The sequence below is a fragment of the Melospiza georgiana genome, chromosome 21 (assembly GCF_028018845.1).
Source record: "Melospiza georgiana isolate bMelGeo1 chromosome 21, bMelGeo1.pri, whole genome shotgun sequence".
NCBI classification, from domain to species: Eukaryota; Metazoa; Chordata; class Aves; order Passeriformes; family Passerellidae; genus Melospiza; species Melospiza georgiana.
Genome location: NC_080450.1, coordinates 9,312,264 through 9,333,486, shown reverse-complemented (window position 1 = coordinate 9,333,486; position 21,223 = coordinate 9,312,264). Strand labels below are relative to the sequence as shown.

Genomic DNA, 21,223 nt, shown 5'->3' with positions numbered 1-21,223 from the left:
TAAGGTCTTCTCAATACTTCATTCCCATTAATTTACATGAGATCCACTCAAGGCAGTGTGTGCAAAGAAAGACATTTTGTCTGAAAACACATTTTTGTAATTTATTAGATCTGTACACAGCTAGTGCTGTTCTCATTAGCATATTTTTAACCTTTTAACCTCCATCCCCCCCTCCCCAGGCCAGCAGCCTGTTCCACTGGACACAGGGAAGGCAGAGCCCTCAGCCTCCTCTGCCATCCTGAACTTCCACAGGACCTGAAACACTCGGCAGCCAAAAGGCAAGTTTGATTAGTTTATTTAAAATTAAACATTTCTTTCTGTTCAGCTACTGCATGTGGAGCCAAACCTTGTGTCTGATCATTGTTAGTGCCAGAAAACTGATTCAAAATTAGAGACTAACAGAGCCCAAAGCTGCAGAGAAGCAGCTTCTCAGGTGTTGCCTCAGAACTGCAGGATTTGGGTTCATGCTGAAGCTTTTAACAATTTTAAGCTCAGAGCTGCCCTTCTCTAGTGTGAAAAGGTTTTATGGTTACTGGACATGTTACTGGTGTGGAAAAGCAGCAATGATTTTGCTTGGTTGTAGCTGCTGCACTGATTTCCCTGGGCAGCAGGATGTTCTCCTCCAAGCTGATTTCTTCCTGTTCCATCAGACAGCACCGTGCAAGGCCCAAGTCGGTATCAAAACAAAATTAGGCAAATCAGAGAAAGCTCCTTGGAAATGCATGGGCAGGAAAAATAATAAAAAAATCTGGACACTTCACTTGGGATTGTCATTTTCTTGACAAATGCCTTTAAAAAGCCAGGACAACATCCCGGAAAAATGAGAAGACCTGAGGACATTGGTCAAAACTGACTTCTGCCCTCCAATACTGGCTTCATCATTCCAGGTCAAATTTGCAGTTTTTACCACTACATGTGGTTTCTCCTCCACCAAATCAACATAAGTAACATTTGTAAAGTGCTTCAAGATAGTGCTTGAAAATGCTAAGAGTGAAAAGAGGGGCAGAACATCTGTTATCAGCACCCAGCTGATTACTGTGAGTTGGTTTTATCCTCAGAGCAGCATCACTATGTTCTCCTTTGACCTCCTATTAACCAAGAGCTGGCACAAAGGAAAAAGGAGTTTGTGCAGGGCAGTGAAAGAAGGAAAACAAAGGAAACACGAGGATTTCTTCTGGAAAGAGGCCTGAAGCAGAGCTCCAGAGAAGTATTTACTTCCCAGATCCATCAGGAAAACACACGCAGACTCACATGCACAGAGCTCTGCAGGAGGCTTCACACAGCACAAGCATTGGCCAAATGAGGAGAGAGGTGGGGCTAATTTAACAAAAAATAAAAATAAAAATTGAAAAATCAAGACACTGATGCTTTTTTTGAGGGGAGGACGTAACTGCTCACCAGAAGCTACTGCCTGAGGGCTGTCAACTATGTCATAGTGAAGCCCTGCCACATTTTCCAGTTGACAGGAACTTCTCTCTAGTTAGCAGCTTCACAAACACAATCCTTGTATAAATCCATAAAGCTTTCCCAGATTTTTAAAAGGTTAATTTTACCATTATAATTGCACTTTAAAAACAGGCATCAATCCCTATGCACTCTCCCCAAACACCTCCTCACCTAAAAGAGGAAAGAAAGGCTACAATTATTCACTGTCCTACAGCTACAGGATTCAAAGGTTTGATTTAGGTGCCTGAAGGAAGGATGCAAACACCCACTTTTCAGGGCAGGGCCAGAGTGCATTTTAAAAAACCTGCAGGCTTCACAGCTTGGCTTGCATTGGCTTCAGGTGTTTGTGGAAAGATTCATGAACCTGCAGGACAAGATGACAGAGGTTACAAGGTCAGATTTGATCTTTGAAACAGTTTTACGTCCTCACATCTTGCAGTGTGTTTGTATACTAAGAATATTTGAATCAGAGGCACTTTGGAGATTTAAGAACAGCCAGATAACTTCTATATTTCAGGCTCTACGTGATAGAAAGCATGAGGATAAAAAAACAGCCCGCCCACTACCTTTCCTTTAAGAAAGAAATGTAAAATTTATATCCATACTATTGTTTGGCATTTTAATTACAAGAAAACTGGTTCAGGTTTCCTAATGAAGCTCCTAAGCCCCACTGACTTCAGAAGTACAGAACACTGAGCAAACTGTAGGATTTAACTGCAGCTGCAGTTTCTGGCAGCCCATTGCAGGAGACACAGTCTGCCCTCATCAAATAAAGGCACCAGGAAACAGGATTTACTATTCTGGCTGATGAAGCAGGGACACTTCAGTTTATTTTAGCTCAGCTGCAGCTCCAATCCTAGGCCAGATATACAACATCTGACACCTAAATACTACAGGGTAACAGTTTATTTTCTCCTCCACTCACTGCTAGGGCCTGAAGAGTGGAAGATTTGCCAGAAAATGGGCAAGGCTTCCACAGCTACTGTCACTAAACAGAATTAACAGCAAGTGAGAATTGCTTTTGAATTCACTGAAATACTTAAGTTGTTTCTCTGTGGAGTGCACCATTTCCTCCCTCAACTGAGAAGCTCAAGAGATCCCACAGGGATGAATGCAAGGTACACCTGGGAGAGAAAACTACAGAGAGCAAACTGAAAGTAGATTGTTAGTTTTGGTCCATTACTACTTGTGACTTTTCTCCCCACTTCCTCAATAACCTGCTGAGATCACTGAGCACAATTAACAACCCTAAACTGAGTTATTTCTTTGGGCATGTGAGAAGAAGAAGAGAGGGTTCTTTACCTGTGTTTTGTTCAGTGGGGATTTCTTTGCCCACTCAAACATGTTCTCGTAGACGTTGCCGTCGTAGCGGCCGAGCACAGAGCCCAGGTGGACATCATGGAAGTCAAAGGAGTCCACCAGTGCCACTGCATTGGGCCGAATGACAGCCAGGAGCTCCTTCACCTGCTGGTTCACCTGGGTTATCTGGGCACTGCTCAAGATACCAGCCTTGAGAGAGGAAACAAGCATTACACAAGTCACAGATCCTTCCCTTCCCCAAGGTCTCACACAGGTCAGCTTTCCCACACACCAAAACGCAGCAGTTCGGTTTTCTAAGTAATTAAATTGGCAATTTGCCATAGTGCACAAGCAGAAGGAGATGCCCTCCATACTGCCCAGCTATTATTCCTGGATGGGAGATTCACTCTGTGAGTACCTGTAAGTTAACTGTAGCAACAAGTTTCCTTGGAGAATATGCATATAAGGGTATTAAACTGTGCCTGACTTCAGGGAAATTTTTAGTAAGCAGCAAAGAGGAAAATGGGAAGACAAAACATATCATGTCTGCCAGAAGAGCAAATAAAACACTGCTGCACAAATGCATTCTCAAACTGACAGAAGAATAGAAAAAAAAACAATGCCTGACAGTGTAAAGCCATTAACTGAAGGATGGGTTAGAATTTGGAGCACAAGATCCCCTTTCAGGGTTATTAGCTGTGAGCACATCTAACTGCAGCTCCTTTATTAATTCCTTGGTTTTTAAGACACAGCAGCTGGTCACCAACTGGAAACCATTTCAGCTAAACCTCGGCACATGCCTGGTTTCCATTTATCACAAGGGAAACCTACAAGAGCCTTCCAGCAGGCTGGCACTGCTAATGACCCTCTGACAACCAACAGCCAAGAACTTACACCTCTAACATCCACACAGCTTGGCATTTAAAGCACATTTGCAAGCAGTGAACCTGGCTTCAGAGATCTGGAGTGCTGGAGGAAGGCACCAACCTGCAGGAAGTCTCCTGCGTTCCTGCTGATGCCGAACAGGGCGTACAGGAGGCAGAGCTCGGTCAGCACCGCGCGCACGGCGGCGTCACCCACCTCAGCCAGCTTGGCTGTGAACAGCTTCACCACCACGTAGTGACAGTGGGCCTGCAGGAACCAAACAGGCTCAGTCAGGGACACAGAAACATCAGCAGCTCTCGCAGCATGTTTCTTGAGCAGGCACATCACTGACCTCTGATGCCCGCACAAGATCAACAGAAGTTCTGTTCCAGGCGTCCTCCTTGCTCTTTCTGTGGGCCAGCTCAGCTTGCAGATTCTTTGCTGCAGATTCTACAAGCCTGTTTCACATGAGGAAGAAAAACAGTTTAAATAATAACACCACATTAACAGGATGACATACACTGAATTCACACATGTCAGTCATGGCACATGAGCTCAGAATTTTTCTCATGTGCCAAACACAGTGACTGGAGTGACAAGTTGTGCCTCTATAACACCAGTAATCACTGCTGCAGCTACAATACAGCTACAGAGGGGTAAGAGGACTTCTGACAGCCCACATGTGGTGCTTCAATACCTACTCACAAACAGGTGTCTGTTCTACTCTCCCACTTCCCTCACAATGAACTTTAATATCAGGAATGTTTCCCTCCAGAGAGATCTCTGAGTAGTTTGGTATTTGTAAGTTTGAATATACTTTACACATAAATAAGAAAAAGATACATCACAAAGGATTGAGCAGCAGAGTAACCAGGCTATGGGCAGGCTGTGAGCAACCTCAAAGCCCTTAACCCTGTCCCCAACCCAGTAAAGTGTGTCACTTCCTGAAAGCAACACACAGATCAAAGCTTTGCCAGCCACACCTCGAGAACCCAGCACAAACAGGGCAGTGCATCACCACCACCTCACCCAGTTTTTCTTGGCTCAGCCCAGTCAGTGTGAGCTCACCGGGCAGCACGTGACTTGTAGGCCTCCACCAAGCTGGTGGGATCGTTGATCCTCACGGTGACAGTCCTGGCAGCCACGTGCTGGGGCTGGATGCGCTGCCTGGAGAGGTCGTTCAGGTAGGACACCATGCCACTGACCTGCTGGCCAGAGGTCACCTGGGTGTAGCTTTTCATAAGGAACCTGAAAAGAGAGACAGCAGATGGCAGCAGCTCTTACTCATGAGCTGTTTGAATGGACAAAAGTCATCTCACTGAGGCTCAGGCCAGAAAGTTTATCTGTCAAAAATGGGGCAGGGGACAGAAACATGACACCACTTTTGTGCTAATACAGACACTTCTGCTCTTTACTTTGTCACCAAATTCACTGCAAATAAAAGACTCCTCAACACCAATTTAGTGTTAAGAAGGGCATCATTTATTACAGGTGTCTGGTTGCATGGGGTGTTGCTTTCTGATGCAAGGCGAGGCGACTTGGTTCTGAGGAAACGGCACGGCGACTGCTTAGGGTCACTCGGGCCAAGAACACACACAGACACCAGTATGGTGGACGGTTCAAGACTTTTATTGTCTCGTCTCGTCAGGTTTTATACTGGGAAAGTTTTTTTTCTACGTCAGGGGGTCTTACTCTACTGTAATTGGTTAGTAAGGAGTAGAAAGTCACTAATGTTAGGGGGGACTACATTCTTGGGTGATCTTTTATCACTAGGTATTAGGGGGAGAGGAATTCTACTGCTTTCCGTGACATCGCGAGATTTTCCGAGCGCCTGACCCTATCTACTACAATGGGGATAACTCCTACTTGTGTGCATGTGATTTTTTACAAGTGTGTTGCTTACATACAGTCACTACATGCATATTATAATTAACTCATTACCATAAAACCTTCCCCACGTTCCCAGACTGAGTCCTTGTTTGGGCTGTAGCTGCATTCCTAAGCCAGGTGTCTCCCCCTTATCTCCCAAGCGTCCTTGCTGGGATTCTGTTTCTCCGACCAAAGTTACACAGACACAGCAGAAATCCAATTAGCCCTTTTGGTACCAACTCCAGCCACAAGGACCATGAAGAGAGGCTGGAACATGCCTGTGCAGAGCTCCCATACCTGGCAGTCTGCAGCATCATGACAGTGTTCTCCCCCTCGTAGGTGCAGGACGGGGTGAAGGTGACATAGATGTCAGGAATGCCGCTGCAGCGGGAGTAGCCGTGCCCGCCGCATGCCATCCGACACTCCTCAATGCCAGCGTTGGCAGTCCAGGAGGTGAACGCCTTCAGCCCCGCTGTCAGGGCGTGCAGCTGAGGGGAAACAGCAAAGCCAGCTTTATTTTCCACTCTTAGCTTGCACACATACATGTTAAGGACTCCCAGAAAAAGAAAAGTGGAGTCAACACCATTCTTGTGCTGTTCCACAGGTTTTTGTTTTTCTTGAAGGAAGTCTTTCCTGAGCCAAATATTTATATGAAAACCTTGTACATGGAAAGACTTATTTTAAGTCTTTAAGCCTTCTGCCCCTACACATTTTATGTACAAGACTGTTTTCAACTGCCCATTGTCACAAGCCCTAACAGGAAATTAACATTTTACAAGCCTAACCCCTCAGTACAGTACTGACACTTTCATCAACAAGCCTATTCTACCCTAGGCACCTGGAAGAACAATGAAGAAGTTACAGCACAAGCACAAGACCAGTCTTAACTCCCAAACATTACTCCATCATTCCTGGAAATGCACCTTTTGAATAAAAATATATTCCCAGTAGCTTTCTCACTGTGCATTACTCCCCATTTTTTATATAGTGCTAAATTAATAGAGCAAATAAATGTCACCAGCATATTCTGGACTGGGGGGCTTCTGAAACTACAGAAATAGAAGACATCTCATGAGTGAAAGCCAAAAAGGTTCAATGACTCTTTTTCCAAGCTGTTTAGAAACCTCACACAAATTCAACCAACACACTGGTTTCCAGAGGACACAGTACCTCTGGCAGCTCACTGAGGTCCCCCTTGCTGATGTCCCCATTGATACGATGATAGGTGGCCTTTATGTAGGCTCCCACAAAATGGAAGGCGTATGCTGTTGCCAGGAGAGGAAAGAGTTTGTATTGCTGGGTCTGATAATCCAGGATCTGGGGTTCTGGTTCCCTGGAGCAAAACACAGATGAGTCAGCATGTCAGTGGTAGCAGCCTGCTGCAGAAATCCCACTTATCCCTACTCTAACTAAGTTCACCATCCATATCAAGTCAGACTCTCAAACACCATCCAGCAAAAGCCTCTGGCAGGGGAGGACATTCCAAGAATGAAAGATTATGCACTCCCCAGGACAAACACTGTTTTGAAACCATACTGAATGCCAAAGCAAGTATCAGTCACAGCCCCCATTCCTCCCAGTAGTTCAGAATTTTCCCTCAGCAGTTTGGGCTGCTCTGGGTCTCCTGCCCTCACCCTGGCTTCAGCTCAGACTGGTGTCTGACGGCGCTGTAGCGGATGGCGATGGTGCAGGCCCGGGACAGCGAGCGAGCAGAGTCACCCACGATGAGGGAACGGATGAACACCATGGTCCCATAGGTCAGCTTGTCACTGACTGGTTTCACATAGGTGCCATCTGGTTCAACCTGCCAAAAAATAAAAGATTTTAAAAAATACAGCCTGTCGATTTGTGAAGTTTCCTTCCTTTTACATGCACCTTTTGACTCAAAGGTTTGTGGGTGGCTGCTTGATGGGTTCACACTCAAAACCCATCAAGCACCCACCCACAACCCTTTTGGTGCAGTGCTCAAGCTCACAGGAGCATTCAGCAGGCCCATTTCTAACAGCAGATGCTGAAGCTCACTGCTTTACCTGGGCATATTTCATCAGCATGTTTTCCCGAGGAATTCGGAAGTTGTCCATTTTCAGGTAGCCATTATCCATTTCATCATAGCCAAACTTGGGGCCAATGTCACCCACAGTGATACCTGCCACAGACAAAGCCACTTGCATTAAGAAATAAACACTAAACAGCACACAAGAGGTTCAAGCCTTCTCCAATAAGGAGATTGGTTAGTTTTCTAGCAAATCCTAGCAGTGTTATGAGTAAGAGTTAACAGGGACCTTAATCTCTTTGATGGAAAAGTGGTGTCCTGGTTTTGGCTGAGACAGAGTGAAATTATCTTCCCAGTGGCTGGTACAGTACTGTGTTCTGGATTTAGCACAAGAACAATGTTGATAACACACTGTTGGTTCAGTTGTGGCTGAGTAGCATTCGCATCAGACAAGGACTTTTCAATTTCCACACTGCCCCAACAGTGTGAGGCTGGGGGGACACAAGAAGCTGGCAGGTGACACAGCCAGGACAGCTGATGCCAGCTGGACAAAGGGATATCCCCCACCATGTGGCATCATGCTCGACAATAAAAATGGGTGAAGCCAGCTGGGGGGAATGACAGCTCTCTGCTCAGGGACTGGCTTGGCATCAGTCAGCTGCTGCTGAGCAATCACACAGTGATCACCTGCTCTGCATATTCTACTATTAATATTATTGTTGTTGCTGTTATTATTGTTCATTTCCCTTCCTTTTCTGTCCTATTAAATTGTCTTTATCTCAGCCTACAACTTTTACCTTTTTCACAACTCTTTCCCCCATCCCTCTGTGTGGAGGGATGTATGTGTTTAGCTGCCTGATCAGTTGAACCACAACAACTGGACATCAAAACATGGGAATCTCCATAACTTCCATGCAGCCCCACTATCCACTCACTGCATGAGCTGTCTATAAAGTTCATCCAGCTAAAGAGTGATGAAAGCTCTTCTTCCCCTATCAGAAAGCAGGATTGTGGAATGCATAGCTGGGACACACTGGGGCAGAATCAAATCCCAAATTAACTTCACTGGGGTAGAATCAAATCCCAAACTAAACTTCACATTGAAGACCTGGTAGGAAAGATGGTTTAGTGGTAGTTCAGTTGTAAGAAAGACTCATTTAAACCCTGTGATCTACCAGCTGAATTCAGCTAACGAAATAAGCCACGGACTTTAACCAACACAGCAGGAAGTTTAACAAACACTGTATACAGTGAGAGAGAAAGAGATGTGATCTGTAATGCACTCCCTGAGTGTGAATCTGTACCTGGCAGAGGTTCATGTGTGCCCAGCTGCCTGATGGGGACAATGAAGGCGTGCAGGCCTTTGCACTGGCCCTGGGTGTAGAGCTGAGCCAGGACGATGGCGTGGTTCGACGTCTTCCCAACTGCAAGAGGAGCAGGACTCAGCACAGAAACACAGTCACACACACTCACACACTGAGTCTTTCTTCTGGGATAACCTCATTACATCATGCTCTAGAAAACCAGATTGACCCCACTGGATGTCACCCCAATTGGACAGATCTATGACAAAATGTTGCTCAAGTCAATGGAAGTTAAACAACACAATTTTCTGGACTATAAAACACTGAGTCCTTAGCACATCCATCAGTGAAGCTGAAGAACCAGAAATAATTTCATAGAAGCAATCAAAAATTACACCAAATCCACAGTGTGAATGGTTCTGAGCAACAGTCCAGAGCACACAATGTTTAGCAGGCTCTGATAAGTCTGCTTGTTATGCAAGAGTGACTGGATTTCAGCCAACTCTTTGGATCAACTTTCAGCTATCACTCTGCAGATATAACACACACAGCATCACCTCCCTGAGTTACTCCATACATCTTCCAGATTTAGACACACTTACGTCCACCTGGCCACCACTTAATGGAGGTGACAGTGGGGCTGTTGAGGATGAACTCCTGTGTGGAGGGGTCATAAGTGGCTGTTGTTTCCAGGCCCCTGAGGTGAGTCCCTGGAAACAAGCAAACACATTGTTTTGGCAGGAAGTCAGTCACAAAACAGAGATAAGGACAGAACTGGGCAATGGAAAGTGGAACTCCAGTAGTAATGTTTGAATTTTAATTTTGCTTTTAGGCTATATGTATAAAAAGCTAAATAGCAACAAATTAAGGAAGAACAAGTGAGGGTCAGACCATATTCTGGGACCGCCAAGTCTCAGAAAACATTGATTTTTTTCCCCAGTGGTCTAAGGCTGGTTTTCCAAGCACCTCCAATCTGACACCTTTTTGCTATCACACACCAGAAGCCCTTTCTCATTCAAAATGTTCCACAGGAACACAATCACCTGAATTTCACTAAAATGCAAAATAAAACCATCCAGTTCTCAGCCACAAGATGAAATAAACAGTGCCCATCCCCTCTCCATTCCCTCATCAAGCCTACATTCTCCTCACTTGATGGAGCTGATCTCCCAGAGGAGACCATCCATAGCTCCAAAAGAACAAGTAATGGCATGTGTATGCAGGTGCTGATGTAGGTAGATGAAGAGACTACATAAAGATGGAGATAATTCCAGGAACAGTCTTTGTCTTCTGCCCTCAATGCTTCACTTCCCACACACCTGTCTCAGAGCAGTGGCACTGCCCCTGAATGCTTTAAAAACTCCCAAAATCCCCAGGCCTACTTGTTTAAACCAGACAAGCTGTGAACACTCCTGAGAGTCTGGACTGGCAGGGCAGGACAAGAGCTCCAGCAGGAAAAAGGAGATCACCTTGCAGCAGCCACGTTCCCAAAGCATGGAGGTAATGGCACATTTCCACAGGCAGCTCAACACAGACTCACTCTGCTGGCAAAGGATCTTCAAACCTCACTAGTTCCAAGAGATTCTCCTCAGACTTGCAGTTACTTTATGCTTCACACAGTCTCTACATTTCCCTTCAACACAAAGGTGAATCCTGCTCATTTTTAGAAAATAATTCTCCTTTGCAACTCTGAGATGACCAAAATTAAAGTTTCCCAAGGCAGAATATCCTCCCTTTGAAACTTGAATTAGAAGTGTTGCAATCACAATACTGCTGGAGTTATCAAAATCCATTTCAAAGCTTGAAAGCGAAGGAATAGCAACGAAAAACAAAGTCAACATGAGACAGAGAACTCAAAAAGCCCAAAACATTTCAGTCAGTTAAAAAGAACACATGGGAGTGAACTAAGGGGAAAAAGCTCCCCACAGAACATGAGCATTGGAACCAAGGTTAATCCTGAGGTGAACAAGCAACTCTTAATTTTTTGGCATCTCTTTCACCACCTCAAAGCTCTGTCCTTTTGTCTTTACACTGAACATTAATTAGAGCAAAGCAGAACTCCAATGGAAAGAACAGCAAGGGTAAAATGAACAGATGCCACCAAACTGCCAGCACCAGTGATGGGCAGTAATGACACTGGTTTGAATGGCACAAGGAGCCATTCCTTACAGAGCTACACACATCCAACCCTCCCTTCAGAGGAAGAGGGAAGCAGCACATGGCATAATGCTCTCTTAACCCTTGCAGAGGCTCTCCACCTTTCCCTAGAAGCACAGCAGGCTGTGTTAAACTGTGGGACACACACACACACACTGCTCTAGCAGGCACAGGAATCCTCTGCACACAAAGGCATCGTCAGAAAGAGCATTTACTGAGGGTACTGTACCATGGCCCATCTCAGTCTGGGCATAAGTGCCAATGATCTCCAGGTTCCAGGCAGGCATGAAGAAGCGATCCTGCTGCTCTGGGGTGGCCTGGGTGAGGAGAGTGGGGAGGAACATGCCCAGGTGAAGGTCCAGAGGCTCAGGCCGTCCGCGGTGAACAAAGCTGCGAAGAATTGTCACGGGATGGGAGCGTGAAGGGAATGTTATGGGAGGGAAGCAAGCATGAGGATTCATGGTGGAGATTCAGGAAGAGACAAAAAGAAAAAAAAAAATGATTCATGTGTCAATCAGAATTTCAGCAAGTGTATTTCAGAGAGCCAGAGCACTGTCCTTTTCTCAGGCTGAGTAATAAGAAATTGCACTCACTTTGAAATAAACATGCTGCAAGGCATTTCTCTGTAATCTTGCAGAAAGTGCATCTGCAACATTCCCCTATTTTTGATGCACTATGATTGATTAAAAAAAAGGATGAATCCAAACCAAAAGATGGACCAGACCTTCTGGTTTGAACATCAGAGCATCCCTAACTTCAATGGGCTGAGACAGTCAGCTGAGAATGTCAGTTTGTTGGAGATGTGATGTGGCTGAATGCAGTGTGCTTTCAACCAAATACAGAAAGTCCACCTTTCTTTGTTTGTTTGTTTTTGTTTTTTGTGGTTTTTTGTTTGTTTGTTTTGACATGTTTTGAAGGTAGAATCCTGTGGAAGTCCCAGTTTATTCAGCTAAACAAGCTGGATTTTCAACAAATGTTACTTTTTAAAAAAAAGACAAATCCTAACTGACTGTACTATTTACTCTGATTTTTAAAAATGAAATATCAGACACAATTAGTGTACATGGCATTTCAAATCAACTCCTTCAACTTCAGCTATTTTAAAGAACTTTCTTAAAAGGACAGCGCTCTGTATGTGTAAGTCAAAGTTACACATGAACAACTTGGGAAGAAAGCCAACATTTTTCAATTTGTAAATCACCAGCTCAAATTATCTCCAATTAAACATATTGCAGTAGAATTACTTTTTTTCATGTTCTGTCAAGCACCACTGTGAGGTAATTAAGTGGTCTATTAAGCTTTTCAATAAAAAGAATTAATTAATCATTCAATCTTAAAATATTGGCAGCTTCGAGTATTAAAATGGTGGTGACAGATTGAGGACAAGTACCTTCATCTGGCTCCTTTATGTATGAAATAAATTTAATTTTACTTTAACAGGAATATATATACATAAATATTTAAATTATATGCATTATATAAGAGCACTGGTCTGAGCTTGGCTCAAACTCATCTGATATTCTTAGCAAAGTGATAGCAATGCATCCTTGTGTCCTCTAAATACACATTAATATGAACTGGTTCTGTCCCTAGCCCTTCCTAAGAACTGTTTTTTGATATTCTCAGACTCCTATAAATAAATTCAACTATCTAATAAACCCAGAAGCATGGTTTTCTAAGCTTTCTGACTGCACAGTGACTGATGGCCTACCATGAATACCAGATTTTAATGAGTTCAGTACTGGTGAGAAGTACTGAACAGCTAGAGCTGACAGCCAAAGAGTGACCAAAAAAAAAAAAAATCCTTATTTATCAGCAGTAGTTATAAACCAGGATTTTCACTTGTTTAATTTTCTACCCTGTGCTATTTGTGTTTTTTCTTTCTTTGTTTTTTTTTTTTTTTGAGAGACAAAGAGACTTCTTCACTATGAAAGAGGTTAAAATCAGCACAGGCTTTCACACATTTAGTCACCAAGAGAAAACTGAGTAACTACCCATCCAGGCCACAGTTCAATTCAATAATCCTGAGGTCTGTTTCCCCATCACCAGATTTTAAACATCAGGATTTAATTAAGCAAAGCTCAGTGACAATTACTGCAGCAGCTTCACTGATGGAATATCAGCTACTCAACATTCACAGCAGGAATGCCAAATGTTTGCATTTTAATTATTCAGCAAATAGAGTATATCTATTTCACTGTATTCCATTTAGTGTCAAAATATCAATTTAACCATGAAACAACAAGAGAACTACAAGGAAATCAACCATCACCAGGCAAGAAAGTGCAATGATCTAATGTGAAATCAGAAGTAAAACCAATCACTGCAGTGTGGATGTGACTGATTTCAAGCAGCTGGTGTGAGAAGGCAAATAAGGCCAGCAGGCACTGATTGTTGCCATTCAGTTCTCTCTCAGCTCCTGGGGTTGAGCTGGGTTTGCTGAGCAGGACAGAGGACAGGGTTCTTCCACTGAGTCTTCCACAAATGTTTCAGCAGCTGTAACTGAGCAACCAGGCAGCTGCCATTGCCATCCAGCAGTGTCCAGACTTGACACTTCAGACTTTCCCACTTCAGATGCCAGCACAAGCACTGGAGTCTCTGTTTGTTAACTATTCTTGCTGGTACTTAACAGCCACAATTCCAGTTTCTGGGCCAAGAGACTGTTTTTTGATTCATTAAATGTTTTTCCATTTGAAGCAGTGAAAGTTGCTTTCAACAGCAGCAGGAATAGGATGGTTTTTTTTGTTGTAAACAAGACCTTGCCAGGAAGCTGTACATCTGGAAGAGAAGTGCCTGGGGCAAAGCATACCTGACTTTCAACCAGAACTCACAACCTCACCGTGCTCCACTGCTCTCCTGCAGGAATGCTCCTGACCTGTTTGTGCAGGCCAGCCATGCACTGAGGGCTCTGGCACACACGTCCCAAAATCAGGCAAAAGCAAAAACCACAGCACTGTTCATTGACACAGTCAACTGGTTCAAGTGAAATTCAGGTTCTCAGGGTTTAGAACAACCTCCTCATTTCAAAACAAAGGTAACAACTACCCGTGCAGAGATCAGCTAAGAGGTGCATTCTGGAAAAGACCAAAAGGAATCCTGGCATTGTCAGGATGTGAAATGAGGTGGCTGCCTGGCTACAGACATCAACCATTAACTGAGGAATTTTACCTTTCCCCTTTTGGACTGACCCAGGGAAGATGAAGAATTACCCACTGGAGTTAGAGCAGAGGTTACCCAGTGATCCCTGCAGGGAACTAACCATGTCCCATCTCGGTTTGGGCGTAGGTGCCAATTATCTTGACTCCACGGACCAGGGGCAGCCACTTCTCCTTCTGAGCAGCAGACGTTTGGGTCTCTATGGTTTTGTGAAACATGCTGAAGTGGAGACCCAAAGGTTCAGGAAAATTGCCCAAGCATGTTCTACAGGAGAGAAATAGAGGGATCTGGATCTCAGTCTTACTGTTAGCATGAACCTGAAAGGCTTTTCCCCAATTGGAGCATAAGATAAATAATCTCTGCCTCATTCAACCTTTTTTTTTTTTTCTTTGTCCCACAAGCAACCTCCAAATGTGGAGGCATCATCAGCAATGCTAATGGGGAATCAGATGGTATTTTCTTCACCCCATGAATCCTGCTGTTGCTATGTAACTGGAAAAAATATTATTCTACAAAGGTTCATGAGGAACTTGAAACTAAGGACATGAAAACCAAAATATTTTCTCCTCCATCTCTCAGGCTTTGTGGGAATAAATTCCACTGCTGCTGGTAGCCTACAACTAGGGCATTATTAGTTAGAAGAAATATGTATTAAAAATGAGAAGGTTTCTTTGGTGACTGAGCTCTTTTTGGACTAGCTCTGTATTGCCTGCAGCTGCTTCTATCAGTTGTGAGATCTGGAACTCACCTTCAATTAAAATTACCATTACATCTAGTGCTGGAGGGAATGGAAAGAAAAATCAGGCATTTTGGGAGAGCTTCACCAAAGCAGAAGTTATTTCATGAAAGAAAACTGTAATCATCTAGTAGCCACAATGCCAGGCAAAGCACATTCTCAATTAAAACATCTTCCCTTCAGCAGCTTGAACAGTTTCTTCATCTTCAATCTACTGTACACAAATGTTTATTCCATCTAAACTTAAAGGAGTTAAAAATGAGCCCTCTGCATAAATACCATAGGGGATGTTCTGCACACAGCTTGTCCATACAGCAGCATTTGTGACTGACATTTTGCACCATGCAGAGAGTAAATAATTGATAATTCAACAGCAGGTCCTGTACAGGCTGTGAAAACCAACCTTAGAGTGAGAGACAAAGCACCACTGGACTGCACATTGCCTGTTTTAAATGAACAAGACTAAAAGAGCCATGGATTTTTCCAGGAGCAAAACTATTGTGATCAAGTCATCTAATGCTGGTGATTAAACTGTGCTTTAAGCTGGTGTGGGTGCAGGTACAGTGTCTGAAGTTCCTAGAATTGAGGCACACAGTTCTTTCACCAAAAATACTCTTGCCTACAGCAGCAGTTACCAAAGCTGATGTTTTCAGGGTGACCAAGGGCTTAAGAAAAGGACATCAAGACAGAACTTTTTAACACTCTTGTGGTTTTCTAAGTAGGTCATTCTTTTAGCCCAGGACCTACAGAGCAACAGCAGCACCCTTTTCTCCCTCACTGCCTGCAGCACAATTATTGTGCACCTACTCCCTGGGCCCAAAAAGGACAAAACTGCAGGGAGAAAATGAGTGCTGACCTTGAAACATGAAGTTTCAAGGCTTGGGAAGAGCTTGAATGGGTCTTTGCATATTTTCAGCAGTCATTGAAAGATCTTGAGAAAAATGTGCAACTCACGCTTTGCTGTTAGAAAAAATCAGGTCAGACACTGCTTCTTTGAAGGTAATGCTCCAGGAAACATCTCAGAAATCTTCTGAAAGGTCACACCAGCAACTTTCACTGCCTATGAGGAAGTTTAATCACAAGTGCCAGATACCTAATGATTGCTATTACCTTCTCTGACAGGAGGAAGACAACAGACATTCTACAAGTGGATGCTTTAACAGCCCTGTGTCATGGTCATGATGTTTCTGTAGCAAATCATGCAGCATTTTAACAGCTTCTTGCATTAACTAAGTTTAAGTTTAATCACAAGTGCCAGATGTCTAATGATTACTATTACCTTCTCTGACAGGAGGAAGACAACAGACATTCTACAAGGGGATGCTTTAACAGCCCTGTGTCATGGTCATGATGTTTCTGTAGCCAATTGTGCAGGGTTTTAACAGCTTCTTGCATTAACTAAGCTGAAAGTTAAACTACAGCAGAAACTGTTCTCCTCTGCATACTCCACACTGAAGATTTAGGATTTCCTTAATGTGCCTTTTAACACCTTGAATGACAATGAGAGAGAGAGTCCTGTTTTCCTCAAACACAGGGCAAACAGAAGAGGTACCAGCTGTGAAGGGAGGAACAACAGCTTTTCTTCCCTTCTGTTTCTTTCTCTGAACTCTTTACTGCTTTCCATTAAAATTTCATCACTCCCAGCACCTGGATTGGCTGTTCTCCAGTTCTGCTCTCTGCTCTGTGTAACAGTTCAATGACTCTGCTCCAAGACTGATGGTGGCAGTGACCACCTGATCAATGCCCAGCTGCTCTGAGGTCAGCCTTGCTACAACCACCGGTGTCACAATGAGCCTGCAGCTCCAAATGCACTTCTGGGAGAAGGCAGTGTGTAATACGTGCTTTGGCAATACAGACCTTCCCAGATTTCACAGCAACCAGTGCCACCCACACAGCAAAATGCACTTATGGGACAGCTGTGTCACCGGCTCAAGACAGAGGATGACAGAAGCAAAGCTGTGTGTTCAGAGGCTCCAAAGCCACAGGAAGAGCTGCAAAGCCATCCTCAGGCTGCAGAACTGGGTCACAGAACAGGGGCATTTACTTTACATTAATTGTGTGCAAACTTTGCTGCTTTGGGCAGCTCTTGAAGTTACTCTTTCAAGGATGAGCATGAAGGGTCATCCCAGGGGAGAAGGAGCAAGAGCTGTGTTTGACCTGTGCTAACTGGGCTAACAACTGCTCTGGCAATAAACTCCTGTTCCAGCTCTATCAAAGTAAGATTAAGCCAGACTCATTCACTCTGCATTAATTTAGTAGTGCCCATAGTAGAGTTTTTCTGCTTTGGTTTGCTCAAAGGTCCTAATGTAGAGATGTAAGAACAAATTCCAACAGGGAAAGTGCACATTCATGCAATGCTTATGAACACAGGAATCATCTGGTGACCAGCAGCTCTCAGATCTTCTCTTCTTCCGTGACCCAGTTTGTCTCAACTGCTTTTCACTTCTTTGTTTAATCCCATTTTCCTCAATGAAAGTTAATTAAAGTTGGAGGTGAATTAAAACTGAGCAGCTCTCTCTCTTCCAAGAGCGTTGGAGCATTACACCAGAAACATTTCCCATTTTTCATGCTGGCTTACATTTTGCAGCAGTTAGACTGTAAAAGAAATCTGAAATATTGGCATTGTTTGGCTGATGGCCTTCAAAGCTGTAGTCACAACAGCTGCAACTGCAGTGTTGACATAGAAGAATTACTACATGAAAAGCAATTAAGTATATTTAATAGATCCTCTTATGATTTGGAGTCCAACAAAGCCCTTTGGAAACAGGAAGGAGGAGCATTCACTTGAACATGTCACAGCAGCAGCAGCAATTGTTTAAGTATATCTTCAGGGCAGTGAAGGAAGCAGCATTTCTCCTCACCTACTCATAAATCAAGCTACAAAGTTGGTGAGTCATGTGCAAAGCTACCTAGAGGTGTTCTGGCACTTTAGGAAAGCTACAGGAAAAAAAATTCTTTAAAATTGCATATGTAAATCTGTCCCTGCCTTTTGGGGATAACTGACAAAATTTCTTAAGCTTCCATAAGTAGAAATGTCAATCCCAATAGATACAACTTGACATCTGAATCAAGGATGTCAGTCTGTTTTATGAACTTCTTTTGAGGCATGTTGCAACACCATATCCATTCAGTTTTCAGTTTGGAAAAATGAATAAGCCCAAACCACTTTCTCCAGGTCACCTTTTGCACTAATGAAGTAATTTCCAGTTAGCACCAATTAGCATGTTTGGATATGGGATAGAAATAAACATAATTTTGTCAGTTGGGTGCAGTTCACCAAATCTAAAAAATCTTTACCACTCAGCAGGTGGGAAAGTGGGGACAGATGTTAAAATGCAAATGAAATCAAAGGATGAAAAAAGAATCCTTTCATTTAATCAATTTTTTAAGCAGCAGCAAGCCCACATCCTCCCTTGCCAACATCAGAGATTATAGTAAAGAAGTCATTTCAGAATATCAATAGTGTACAGTTCTTAGAGCAAACACTTCACCTGTAGGCAAAAAGTTTATGCACTGCTCTTCATTCTGTCACACATTATTACAGAAGAAATATGGTATATAAAATAAATAAAAAATACAGATACAACCAGTCTGCAGTAACTGCAATTATATTTTGAAATCCTGAATGGTGGCAATTAGATTTTACCTTGGAGAAAAGTAAGCCTTTTTTATTGTTTCTGTTGGCTTTGGACTGTGAATTCTGACTAGTCACACCTGACCATTTATGCCATGTTAGATATAGAGGTACTAGTTGGTATCTGTATGAAATATTTATTACACTTTCATTCACTTAGGAATTGCTGAATCCAAAGTAAGCTTATGGAAAGACAAAACTAGAATCTCTCATTTGACTACTTCAGAAAAGTCTGTTTTCATATAATATTGTCACTTAGTAATGGTACAAAAAGACAGAAAATTTGTTAAAATATTCCATCTGATAGACTGGATAGACTTTGCTGAATTTTCTCTGTAGAAACAAATAAATAAATGAAGAAACTTCCCCATCATTTTCAATAAACCCTGTGTTGGAAAAAAAAATATTAACTTTGGCTGTGCAGCACCTGAATAATCCCTACTGTCATTGAGCTTGTTCCCTGTTATCACTGTCCACCAGTGATGATTTTTAAATTATTTACATGACTTCCATGAGAACTTTCATGACACAGGTCAGTGCAGACCATTTTCTGTGAAAGTAAAACCACAGTGGACAAGATGACTTCAATTTCCTAGTGCCAGGGGTCATGCCCTGGGGCCCATGACAGCTTTTCCACAAAACCAGTCACAGGAGGCTTGTGGCTCATTATTTAATCTGCCAGAGGATATATCCATGGGATTACGAGAGATTTCTAGATCTGTGTAACTTCTCTGTTATCAGTTTCTGTTTGATTAAATCAGAAACATCTTAACAGAATTAAGGGAAGAAATACATCAAGATCAGGAACTGAGTTCTAATTTCTTCTGGAAGGAATGAAAACTCACATGTAAAGGCAATCTTATTTTCATTAACTTCATCCAAAGGTGGTACTATCAGATAAACCAAAGGTCAGGTACAACAAAAAGCCTCTGGGTCAAAGAGAACCTCTGGAGCTTAGAGGAGGGAGCCAGAGCAGACAGTGCTACACAAGAACTTATAAACCATCTTGGAATCGTTTCAAGTATCTCTGCAATGTGACTTTATTGGGCCTAAGTGCAAAGTGAAGTAATCAGCTTTTAGAGATTTCATTAGAAGCTGCAAACTCATCAGATCTGTTCAGATTCAAAGTAATTCAGTATGATTTTTTTATTCCTTTCGGGGAAAAAAAAAAATCTGACTTCAAGTTCTGTTTTTTAGTTTCTGCATCACACATACAGAAGAGCATATCATTGTTAATGTTGCATTTCTCTTAAAAAAAAAAACCTAAGAAAACACAACATTAAGGAATTCAGGGTTTCATCTGAAATTCACTGAAGCCAGACTCGAGTGGGCTTTTATACAGGTCTTGAGCTTCCTTTAGACAACAAACACAGGAAAAAAAGCACAACCCTAGCATCCTTGGTGATGACTGAAGTACAAGAAGCAAACTCTGGATCTTTTCAGGTACCTTTTAAACCAGTAGATCTCCTCGGGATCTGCAATTCCATATTCCCTTAGCTTCATCACCATCAAGGAGCTCTTCCTGATGGCTTGCTCATAGCGCTGGCTACGGGACAGGAAGTTCAAATCCTCGTGCTGGAAGTCGGGGTCATTAAGAACTAAGGCCTCTGGGGACAGAACAGGAGAGGAAAACAAACTCAGTTTCCACAAACCTCAGCAGGGGTTGGGCAACGACCCAGCATTTTACCTGCTCTACCTCAAGGTATGGGTATCAAAAAATTGTGAATAAAATGAGAGGTTAACGAAATGAGTATGAAATCAAAGCTCTTTGAGAGCTGTTGGCGCTCTCATTCCACACATAAACCCCACTCACAGTTCAAAGCACTCTGGACTTGGCAGGAGGGCAATTCACTGATGTAAGACCAGCGGGGCCCTCAGCAACAGCCCCAGAGGCTCAGGCAGCCCTGTGAACTCTGAACCCCACACAGCTCCAGCACAAGGGCAATAATAACAGGGCTTATTATTCCCCCTGTGCCAAGTGGAAAACAAGGTGCCCAGAGAGCACAGACTTTCTGTGTCCCCCCTTTGGCAGCGAAGTTTCACAACAACTCTGACAGTCCCAGCCCAGGGAAGAGCCTGGAAGTAGCTCATTAATCTCTCATAACCACATTGCGCCGGTTGACAAACAGATGACATTTGTACTGTTGGGCAAGAGCATGCTAGGAAGGAAAAAGGAGGGGACGGAGCCCATGGGAAGCCGCCCCTGAGACTTTGGAGGAAGGGGAAACAGCAGTAAAAGGACACCGCTCTATCAGGGCCACCCTATGCCCTTTCTGAGGAGAAGGGGGACCAGTGACGTAACGCAGCTCCTGTTCCTCCCTAACCTCCCCTTTACTGTCCCTGCACCTGCCAACCCTCTCCTCACAGCTTTCTCCCCTCCTTGGCGTCTCCCCTCTCCACAAAAGCTCCTCCACACCCTCTCCCGCCCCACGACCCCCTCACAACTCCGTGGCTCCTGACCCCGCTACCCCCGCCATGTATCCCGCTCTCCTCGGGTCTCCCCACTCCGCATCCCCTCCGAGCCCTGACCGGGGCTGTCTCTCCCGGTGCCCGCGGCCCGGGCCCTCCCTCACCGATCTCCTTGCGGCGGCGGGTGCGCTCAGGGCCGCCGTCTAGGATGTGGGTGAGTAGCTCGGGCTGGAAGGTGGCGGCGGCGCGCTCCCTCCGCAGGTCCGCGTTCACCGACATCGCGGCGGCTGCGGCGGCGGCTGTGCCCGATCTCAATCCCGGTCCCGATCCCGAGTCCTTCCCGGCCCCCCTGCGCC

The 21,223-nt window shown here is 43.9% G+C and overlaps 1 protein-coding gene across 1 annotated transcript; it reads right to left on the bottom strand.

The window, feature by feature from the left end:
- Window positions 1–279: 279 nt before the first annotated feature.
- On the bottom strand, window positions 280–21,219 carry ACOX1 (acyl-CoA oxidase 1). The gene is made up of 14 exons (XM_058038604.1): window positions 21,032–21,219; window positions 19,906–20,065; window positions 11,162–11,322; window positions 9,378–9,485; window positions 8,776–8,895; window positions 7,509–7,624; window positions 7,113–7,282; window positions 6,649–6,811; window positions 5,776–5,966; window positions 4,678–4,857; window positions 3,962–4,067; window positions 3,733–3,876; window positions 2,749–2,955; window positions 280–1,810 (listed from the first exon to the last, which is right to left on the bottom strand). The coding sequence occupies exons 1-14, from the start codon at window positions 21,144–21,146 to the stop codon at window positions 1,760–1,762; spliced, it is 1,992 nt and encodes a 663-aa protein (XP_057894587.1). The 5' UTR covers window positions 21,147–21,219; the 3' UTR covers window positions 280–1,759.
- Between the last annotated feature and the right edge of the window lie 4 nt (window positions 21,220–21,223).

Bases quoted from the DNA above. Each gene is read 5' to 3' on its own strand.
- ACOX1 (XM_058038604.1), bottom strand. From the start codon at position 21,146: ATGTCGGTGAACGCGGACCTGCGGAGGGAGCGCGCCGCCGCCACCTTC. The intron at 7,625-8,775 runs GTACAGATTCAC...TGTCTGTGGCAG, and splicing joins CACACATGAACCTCTGCCAG to GTATCACTGTGGGTGACATT. The intron at 1,811-2,748 runs GTAAAGAACCCT...CTTGTCCTGCAG, and splicing joins CCCCACTGAACAAAACACAG to GTTCATGAATCTTTCCACAA.